At 50.8% G+C, this 10353-nt stretch overlaps 2 protein-coding genes across 2 annotated transcripts; one reads left to right on the top strand and one right to left on the bottom strand.

Moving 5' to 3' along the window:
- Positions 1–819: 819 nt before the first annotated feature.
- FTJAE_13043 (SRB8-DNA-directed RNA polymerase II holoenzyme and Srb10 CDK subcomplex subunit) lies at positions 820–5486 on the top strand (the record flags this gene model as incomplete). Its single annotated transcript, XM_037346145.1, has 3 exons — positions 820–1991; positions 2048–2252; positions 2304–5486. The coding sequence occupies 3 exons, from the start codon at positions 820–822 to the stop codon at positions 5484–5486; spliced, it is 4560 nt and encodes a 1519-aa protein (XP_037199930.1).
- Positions 5487–6815: 1329 nt separating this feature from the next.
- FTJAE_13042 (GTPase-activating beta-chimerin) lies at positions 6816–9484 on the bottom strand (the record flags this gene model as incomplete). The annotated part of the gene is made up of 7 exons (XM_037346144.1): positions 6816–7093; positions 7163–7312; positions 7361–8108; positions 8156–8361; positions 8418–9030; positions 9102–9155; positions 9224–9484. The coding sequence occupies 7 exons, from the start codon at positions 9482–9484 to the stop codon at positions 6816–6818; spliced, it is 2310 nt and encodes a 769-aa protein (XP_037199929.1).
- Positions 9485–10353: the final 869 nt, after the last annotated feature.

Genomic DNA, 10353 nt, shown 5'->3' with positions numbered 1-10353 from the left:
GGGATCCATGTAAAACTTATCGAAGCTATGTAATTGGTACTTTGCGGATCTAGTGTCCAAGGTGGTCCTGTGACGCAAAAGCCCTGTTGTCGCGGCACATTAGCCATCTCTCCGTTGGTAGTTTCTACCTCCATCTCCGCTCCTGTCTCGTCTCCATATTTCCTCTTGAGGGCCTTTTTAAGTTAGTACCTTGCCAACCTTGCCTTTGCCTCACCTCAGAAACGCTCTAACTCAACCTACCTAACATCACCTCGCCCCGTCTGACCCCATCCACATCTATACATCTCATAATCCATTCATCGACAGTTGCCGCTCTCGGTCGGGGTTCCGTGCCGCTCGTGTACATACTTTCGCTATCTCGACACTATTCTTTCCAGTTTGTGCATCCGTATCTTCCTCCTCTTTGACTCGAACAACCAAACTCCACCGAATCGAAGCCATTCGCGTGCGTGGCTCCATTCTATCGATCCGGAACAACAACGGCAACGGCGGCTGTGATATTTGGGGGATGATAGAACGCATGGGTAATAATCGAGTTCGGATTCTCGAATCACGTTGATTCCTTGTCCATTCATGCTTCTTGTTGCGCGGCTGGCTCATCAAACTACGTATCAACGACAACGCGACTATAGGGAACGCAAACCTTGAACCCCATTTCACCTTCGAGTATTGAGGCGCCACCGAACACTGTAGGGCATCGCAGTACCATTCCCAGGAGTCGCGTTTACTGCGGTCATTCGTCACCATCACATCCCATTTATTTAGATTTTTCGGAATGGCGCCTCCGCCCACGACCCAGAAATGACCTCGCGGACCACAATGGGCGCTCATCCGCGGCCGCCTCAGCGTTCCGTGAGCTCATCATCGTTACCAGTCCAGCGCCCCCCGCCCCAGCGATCATTATCACATCAGCAGCAGTTTATGGCGGCCGCCTCGCCAGTTCGAAAGGATGCTTCTTTCATCGATTTAACCGCCGACGCCGGCGATGCTACCCCTAATCGTTATCACACAACACCTAGAAGAGGAGGCTCACGTCTTCGGCTCGAGTTGTCACACAATGCTTCTTCTAGTTCCTTACCTACATCCGAATCGCCGCAGTCTCTTACACCTTCGCGAATACCCAATTCCGATCCCTTTCAAGCTATGGTCGGCAGCCCTGCCGACAGCGCCAGCTCAACTTTGATGCCGATGCCGACACGTCGACCGGTACCTTCACAACCGAGATTCGCTCCTCGAATTACAGCGACAGCGCCAGCACCAGCCAAGAAAGATGCCCGGCCAAAACCATACACCGTCGAAATTCCCTCCGTCGCGCCACGATACTTCTCAGCCAACCGACCCGAAACCGTAGTACGAAATCCTGTTGACCCATTCAGCAAAGGTCTTAACTCTGGATACGCCGATTTCTTTCCCTGGAATGGAGCACATTATGAAGACGAGTGGAGCAGCGAAGCGATCACCAAAGGGACATGGGATAAGGTGAACTTGAACGTTCCCGAAACTTCGTCTGCTAAGCTTGCCATCTTCCCGGCTCTGAAGCAAAAGACTGGCCTGAATGCACTGTCCACTATTTTCATGGGAGTTCTGACTCAGCGCAGACATCGAGGACAGATCAATGCGCCCTCGACTTTCAAACCACCACCTCGAGTTACGCTCACAGATACGAAGAGAGAGGTTTGGCTCAAAGACCTTGCCAATCCCGCGATATCTCTTAGACGCCTCAGCCGAACAATCCCCCACGGCATTCGCGGAAGAACGTTACTCGACCAATGCTTGAACAAGAATGTTCCCGCCGAGCGAGCTGTTTGGTTAGCAAAGTGTGTCGGTGCCAATGAGATCAGGGGGTTGAAGAGGAAGGGTGTCAATGGTGCCTTTGTCATGGGTGGTGAACTGAAATGGGCTCGCGATTGGACCGTTTTTGTTGAGCAATTTGTCGATGCCGTTGTTGCTGGGTTTGGCGAGAATGACTGGAGGAAGCGAGTCACATATGCGTAAGTTGATATGCTTCTAGGTCTAGAAGCACAGCAGGCAGCTAACTGTCATACAGCATCCGCTTAGCAACGAACCTTTACTCAGAGCAGTTGCTAGATCGAGATCATTACCTTGACTGGGTTGTATCTGGAATTGAGAATAGCCTTCAGTCGCGTATTCCCATGTGGCTGCTCATTGCTCAGATTTACTGGAAAGACCTTCTCAGGGCACGCAAGTATGGCCGGAGGCTTGTATTTGCTCTACTCAGCCACTTGCATGTGGTAGGTTCAGACGCCACTGTTATTCTAAACGGTTTGACTAAGCAAGACCAGATATCCAACGACCCTGATAAGGATCTTCTCGTGCAACTCTCCAGTAGACTGTCAGCTTTGCTCGGCTCACTAATGCGTTCTAACCCAGAGAGCTTCATCAACCCTGGAGCCTGGTCGACTTACAAGGATACCTTACATGCTTGTCTGCGCTCTGATGATGGGCAGGCTCGAAAGGCACTACATGCCATTAATTCACGAAACTCACGTCTGGTAGTGTCCAGTACTGCTTCTCCTCCTGCTGGGCGGAGTCAGCTAGTCAAGTTGCTTGATGCTGCCTTGAAAGAGTCTAGCGATAACCATTTAGCCGCAACATGCTGGGCAACGAGTGAGAACAAGGCTTTGATAATGAGAACAGTAGTTGAGTGGGCAACTTCGTTCCATCGTCCAGGTTTAGCCAAGGTTTATGCCGCAGCCCGTTTAATTCGGCAATGGAGCCAATTTCGTGTGAACCCTACCACGCCCATCCTCGAGACACTCGACAACATCGCCCCCAACGATAAGGCACGGAAAAACCTCGTCTATCACCTTGTCACGGAGCTTGTTCGAACTGGCCACTTTTCCGTCTCTCAATATATGCAGTGGACTATCGCTCGTGGTGGTTATCATTGTGCCGCGGAAATCGACCCCGTCTCAGGTCCGTGTTCCAGCAGGTTGCTAGTCGAACTTCCGCTCCATTCCCTATCTGAGAAGAAAAGGGCTGAAAGAGCAAACTTGTTAAGACGAGCTGGCAACTATTCGGTCGCTGAGGAGGAGCAAGACATCGCCAATGCAATCAGAGTCGTGAAACATGTTGTGGGGCTCCCTTTACTCCCAAATGATCCGTTGTCAGGGCGGAAGCCAATGCCACTCAAGAAGCTATTGCAACGGATGGGTGGTAGCAGTACTGCTCTAAGGAGTAGCATTGGGGCACATTTGCGCGATGAGCTAACTGGGCAGTTCATCATGAAGGGCCACCCTTTATCTCTGACTATGTTCACCGCTGTTCGAGACATTATGGAAACTGCCGAAGATTACGCCATGTTATCCGACATTCTTGGAGCTTGCGCGAAGACCGCCGATTCTGACGTTCTGGCGTCCGTTGCCGATACTGTCCATTCAAACTTGCAAATCTTCTGCGCCTTGGATAGCGCAGATGAACTGTTTAACAGCCTGATCGAGCGCCTTAGAATGATGAACGAGGAGCAAAGACTCGTTCCACGACCGCTACTTGCAGCTCTTGACAGTCTTGCGCAACGTATGGCTGGTCATGCGGTGATTGCCAGCCAGCTTCGCCAAGAACTCGTCCAAAATGATCGCAACAACGCTATTGATGCTTGCTCGCCGGTTTCCGACATCGTGGCAACCCCCTCTCACCAAACTGAGAGCAATGTGGCTGAAGAGGTTGAGAAAACACTTTCCAGTGGAACACGGTTGGATCCTCCAACAATGAACAAGCTTTTCCGAATGATAATTCCTGCTCTTGAGCGTGGGTGGGAGAAGGAGGACGATACGCGGCGGGTGTTGGCAACTTTACTCGCGAGAATACGAGTTTTTGATGCTCACCATTTTGATAAACTCATGACCGACTGGACAAGTCATATTCGTTCGATACCGAACCGCTCCTCCCTTTCTACTTTATTCCCACTTCTCATCATTACAGGGTGTCTGACAATGCCTATTATAATGAGCACTGCAAGTCCTCCATTCGCGAATATCCAGAATCTCGCCCCAGAGTCGTCCAGAGGTCCTGCGACATACTTACAAGAACTCTTACAACTCGTCATCATGCCGCTTCCCCAAGCAACAGGGCTTATAGCTGAGGAAGCCTACCGTTTTCATACCGAACAAAAGTGCGCCAAATTTGAGCAGTCCAAAGGATTGCTGAATCTTGTTCGAAACGCTTTGCTCGAGTACTCGACTGTCAGAAACCATGTCAATGGCACCGAGTTTCCTCTTGACAATATTGAGTGCCAAGAAAGTCTGCTCGAGACCTTACGAACTCTTGTTCTGGTGGATTCCTCCGCAGTCTCAAATGCGTTAGGCATAAAAGCGCTTCCTGCTGAAGCTGTAGGTCTCGTCCGCAAGGTGACCACGAAACTCCTTATTCCTGGAGACTCGGGCGATACTCAAATTTCGTTCGATCATATTTTACAGATTGCCAACGAGTTGACGTTGCCTTTCTGCCAGCTGAAGCTTAACTTAGATCTGTCATTGCCACAGCCCAGCGCAATTGAGGGACAAGATCAGAGTTCCTCTCGCTTCGAGATATTCGCCAGGGCGATGGATCGAGCCATTGAAGCAGGCAACATCATGTGGACCAGTCTGTTACCTTGTTTGAGTGATGACATTACCCAGCATCTCAAGACACAGGCTCAAACTGGATTTCTCGACTTGGTCCCTTCGTCGAAGACTCCAGAGCTTGTCGACACTGTGTCACGGCAGTCCCTCCGCATGGCCGAGAACTTACTAGAAGTCGTGGAGGCTATTATCTCGGGCCAAGCTCCCCCTAAGATGGCACAGTTATCCTTGGGCATGGTCGAGAAGCTGACAGACCTGTGGGAAATCGTCGCGGCAGGGCCTCAGGAGCGTCCCAACTGTCACGCTGCCGTATTACAGCATTGGCTGCCCGCTATGCTTCGTTTTGTGAACCTTCATAGCTTGTCGTCCGAGCCACCATCAGCCCCTCTTCCCACGGCTTCGGCGACACGGCCTCCTATCCCACCCGTGCACGATGTTCGAGCACGCATTGTCCTTGTTCTTTGCGGTTTACTACTTGAGTTGGAAACACTGTCGCCAGCTACTGTTGGCTCCCTTGTCCAGCAGGTCTTCGACATTGCTATTCTCCTGGTAGATGCCCTGCCTGAGGAACTGCGAGCCAACTGTGCCAGGGCCATTTTGTTAACCCCAGGCGGAATGCCCAACCCGGGAACATCATCTGACCCTCGGCTTTACTATTTATTCAGCTCATCACCACCGTCTCCATCAGACAATCTTATGCTGTCCCACCGAGAAAAAGCAGCAACGCCTCAGAGTGCTGCCGCTCGTGGCATGGGCGCGCAATACGGCATCGGGCCAGTAGTCCAGGAGCGTCTGAGTCCCTTCGTTCTCCGTCGCTGGGAGGTGCTTAGCGAACCGACTCCCAATGTTGGTGAGAACGATACGAGCCTAAGTCTAGGACTTTTTGAAGCTATCAAGCTTCAGTGAGATTGTTCAAGATAGGTTTGCATCTTTCTCACCTCCACAAACCAAACTATTGATGTCAAAGATTTTGACACCCTTCATACAGCATGGCGCGAACAGCGTTCAGGCTTCTCCCTACACCATCATCATCACCAACATTATCATGTGCCCGACTGTATCTAAGTTTTCTTTTCCTTCTTCTCACGTCTATACCCCTGTTACGGAACTCAGGCATGTTGGCATAAGCGATAATGTGCACTGCAAGACGGATATTATTCTCAGTATTGTTTATTCTGGGCTACAAGGGGCATAGTGCATCAATGGTCTCGTCGAATATTTTATTTTGTCTTTTATGGGAAGATGACGCATTTCTTTTTGTTCCTGCTTTTTGGGGTTTGCTTGCGTGTTTTTGCATGGCGCTGACTACAAAGAGGACTGGTGAAACGGCTGATGATATGTCGAGCACAGAACACGCACGATACTTGAGCATTTATCATGTACGAAAGACATCAAATCAAGGTTGGTGTCTGATGAGAACAGAGGGCAGAAGGCCCGCTGCATTTATCTACATTACTCGTTGGAGTGGAATAGCATAGAACTTCAATCAAGTCGCTTGATTAGCATCATATCACTATTTTGACTAGTGGGATACCACACTAGAAAGCGGTGATTTTACTGATGCACCCCCTGTGATACGTGAGTCTAGTGCCGTGATTACTCCCGTGGGAGTGGTTCGAGATCCATGAACAATGGACATCATCAGTAGTCATCGGACCTGTGTATACGAAAGATGTCAATACTGGCTGTGCTCGTGAAAATCATGTGTATAGAGTGATTTAAAAGCTGTTCTAGCTCAGTTCCTACAACCAGCGGTGACGGGAGAACCAGACCATCGACACCATTATACAAAGTCTTAGTTATAGCCGTCAGTACCTGCATTGCATCGTCTATAGGTATTATCAGTCGCGTTTGTTGAAAAGTCTCATATGTGAAGAGTGAAGAAACGGCATGCAATATCGCCTACCCTACAGCAACCCGTTTAAATTACCTTGCTTTTATGACTGTGAGTCTAACCTGTCACGTACAAAATGCCATCACACGTAAGAAACCAAGTAAGAGATAAACTGAACAAGCGCAAAAGAAGCACAGGAGAGAAAAAAAAGCGCTCACGTTTGCCACCCAGTGATTTTACACTAACCTCCAAGCACAAGAAGAAACGAACATGCATTAGATACGAGACGCCATGCAACGTAAAAGCAGCCAACATGGATAGATATAAACATCCCTCCCCGCCTCTTCCAACAAGCGTTACATATTATGCCCTTAACCAACGCGAGGCGCTTACATACAAGTTTAATCCTCGTCAAAAATTTGGAGCGTGTTTTGCAGGATAGTGTCGATGGCCTTAATCTGCCAGCCCGCATCGGCAATTGCGGTGCTGGGATCAGTGCCCATGAGTGTCGGGCCAAAAATGACGGCTAGGTTGTGGCAGTTCATGCGGTTGTTGTGGCTGTTGTCCATGACTCTCCAGAGGTGAAGAGTGAGAGCACGCAGTGTGGCGTAGTTGGGATCAGGAAGACTGTTGATGATCGCGTGAATCGAATCGCGACGCACCGTATCATCTTCTTGTTCTGTGCATATCAGTCAGTATTTGCCAAGGAGAGGTAGACACACGGAAGGAAGGAATTGGAGCGACGTACTGGCAGCTGTGATGAAGCTATCATGATACTCGAGGGTGAGCAGCGGGTCGGGGAGATCGCGGAAAAACTGCTTCAACAGGCCAGTAACACTATTGACGTCATGATAAAAGTTCTCGGGATTCCTAAAATCGAGCGCAGGGTTGGATGACTCTGCTATGTGATTAGCTCTGTACTTTCTACAAGTAGAACATGACGAACCTGTGTCGAACATATTCTTTAGTCTTTGGATATGAGCCATGGACCCAGACTGGCGGTATATGCCTTCCACATTAAGGCCGTACATATCCACCGCCTGGATGCATTGGTAAACAACCATTGGTACTGCCAAGCCGTCACGTTCATAGAGACGACTCAGTGGCAAGCCGAACATCGGCCTGGCAGGGCCGGAAGGCCCAGGCCCAGGGGGAGGGTGGCTAGAAGCTCCGTAGGGAGGTGGTGACCGTGTAGCACCTGGAGGTCCTTGTCCCGAGTTTACCCCGCTTCCTGAACGTTCATGAGGAGCTTGGCCAGGAGCTGGCTGTTGAGGAGGGGAACCGCCAGGCTGGAAGGGCAGAGCACCAAGTTGCGGTGGCCCAGACGAACTGATAGAGCCCCCATTGTTATATCTTTGACCAGGTGCCTGTTGTTGATTGGGTCCCCGACCTGGAAATTGCTGGTTAGGAGTGCCCTGTTGCACTGGCATGTTACCTTGACTAAAGCTCCTATTATGAGGCTGCGAAAAAGGTCGAGGGTCATCAGTCGGGGGAAATGAAGGGTCACCACCAGTAACGCCAGTGATAGGGCCAAGACCAAGGGTACTAGTCCTTGATCCTGGACCTAAAGGCTGTGGTCCGGAGAAACCACCTTGGGGCTGCGTCTGTGATACTGGTGACTGCACAACAGCTGCGGGTTGTTGGACAGGGCCTCCTGGATTATGCTGGCTGCTGGAGCCCGGAGGGTTCAGTGCCTAAATTGTTAGCCACAGTACTGATTATTTTGCCAGTGGCCACTTACTGGATTGCGCTCATATTTGATTTCACCAGTGTTGGGAGGCACACTTCTGTGCTGTGCCGTGACATAGTCATTCAAGTCTTTGTCGTTGTCAATCGAAGAAGCAGCCTGTCGTAGACTGCGTTGAGCAAAGCTGCCTTGGGCCCCAGGACCCTGAATGGGGCTGACACTCAGACCATTGCTTAATAGTAGACGCTCATTGAAGGAGGCTAAATGACAAATGAGCTGCGATTGTACGACCCAGAATACTTGGGGAAAGACTTACCAAACTTCTGCATCTGCAATGAGATTCCTGCATCAATCTCCTTAATCGAGTCTTGAAGAGCTCGGATGGCTTCTGGGCGTGTCGTTGACACAAGCTGAGCCTTCTCAGCCTGCAACGCCTGGACGTGCCCGTGGTAGGTAGAATCGGCTGCTTGAACCTTCTTCAGCAGCTCACCCTCATGCTGTTGCGCTGACTTGTGTCCCTTGAGGCCAAACATTTTGCCGCTCTGGCGCGACTCGCCGGTCTTGACCCGCTCATAATCCTCAGCAAGAGAGTCGTACTTGGCCTTGCTCTTACGCATAGTCTGCTCCATCTCTGCCACTTTGTTCTCAGCGGACAAGCCGTTTTGCTTCCATGACTTCCGGCTGCGCTCGGCAACACCAGCGAGCTCCATAAGCTCATCATGCATCTGGTGTAGCTCTTTGGCAAACTCGATGCCATTCTCAGCCATGCGTTCGTGGGTGCTTGCCATAGCCTCGTATGCGTTACCGAATGTGCCTTGCCGATGGTCGGGTCGGCGCATGACCTCCTGGGTGGTACGGGTGAGTTTTCTGATGCCATTGGCATGGTCTTCTTCTAGACTCGATCGTTTCTTGAGGAACAATGCAAATTCCTAGAATCCCACGTTAGTAAACCGGGTTACCTGAGCGTTGGAAGCTGGGTCAAAGCCAGTTGGTCTCTCACCTTTGCTGAAGCTATACTCTGTTTGAGACGATTCAGTAGCGTAACAATGCCAATCTGTTGGATACAATTAGCCCATTATCCAGACATTAAGCATGTTATTCTTTGCCTGAAGCATGTCATACCTCGGAAGATAAAACGTCCGAAACTTGCTTAATCTGTTCGGAATTCACACCGGATGGACCTGATGTTTGCGTAGGCGATGTGGTATCGGCGTCGGATTTCTGGTCTTTGTTCATGGCGTCGTCGACTGCAGCACCGCCGTGGTCTGATGGGGGCCCCTGAGGACTCAAGGGGATATTGCCCAAGGACATGCTGCCGGATCGGTCTCGCTCCTGTGAAGGAGAGAAGGCTTCGTTCGCCGACGGCGGGTGGTATTCGTTCATGATGCCCATGTCAATTTGGAAAGGCGACCCACACAGATATTTAGTTTATAATGCCGGGGACTGTCCAAGTTGTGTGTTTGAGTCAGACTTTGTTGAAGTGGACGCTCACATTCCTTGAGTTGGGTCAGGTCGTGGAGTAGAGATTGGGCAGGAAGAGTTCCGTCGCAGTTTTAAGGTATGAGCAGTGAATTGGAGCGCAATAAGCACTGTGACAATCGCGAGGAACGAGTCAAAATGGATTTGGGCCGAGGCAACAACAGTGATGATAACGTTGGAGCAGCTATTGGCGAATGAAGCTTTGTGTGCCTGTTCTGACGGGGAGAGCTTCGCAATCCGCAGCGGCGGGGGGAGATCAATGATTCGGTGCCAGGACAGACAGGCTGGCTGGCTGGGCCGATTTGTCGTCGAGACAGCACGGTCTTTCGGAAATGATGAACAGCGGGGATGCACAAGGCGACGCAGGCGAATACGCGCCCGTACTGTATGAGAAGAGGTGACAGAGAGGCAAATATACCTCCAAGGTGCAAAGATGCAGATGCAATGCAAATGGAGTTGGAATTGGGAATGGAAACGGAGATGGAGATGGAGATCGCTTGGCCGCCCGGTGGGGAGGGAATGGAAAGGAAACACTGACTGACTGACTGCCTGTGAGGTGTAGACGGATTGGATGGAACCATAAGTTGGGCTGATTGTGGCTGAGCCCACCTATATTTCTTGTCCCCTCGGGTTTCAAGGCAAGGACCCGACGCCACCAACTGAGTCTCTCGGGGCGATTCTTTAGCGGTGTTAGGGGTCTCTTTCCACAGGACGCCTCCAGGGGACGAGGGGACGGGACCCTTTATTTGGTGGCTTCGTCTCTCTTTAGCTCG

The sequence above is a fragment of the Fusarium tjaetaba genome (genome assembly GCF_013396195.1).
Source record: "Fusarium tjaetaba strain NRRL 66243 chromosome Unknown NRRL66243_c0000382, whole genome shotgun sequence".
NCBI classification, from domain to species: Eukaryota; Fungi; Ascomycota; class Sordariomycetes; order Hypocreales; family Nectriaceae; genus Fusarium; species Fusarium tjaetaba.
Note: the sequence above shows the minus strand (reverse complement) of the source record. Positions and strands in the feature narration are given on the sequence as shown.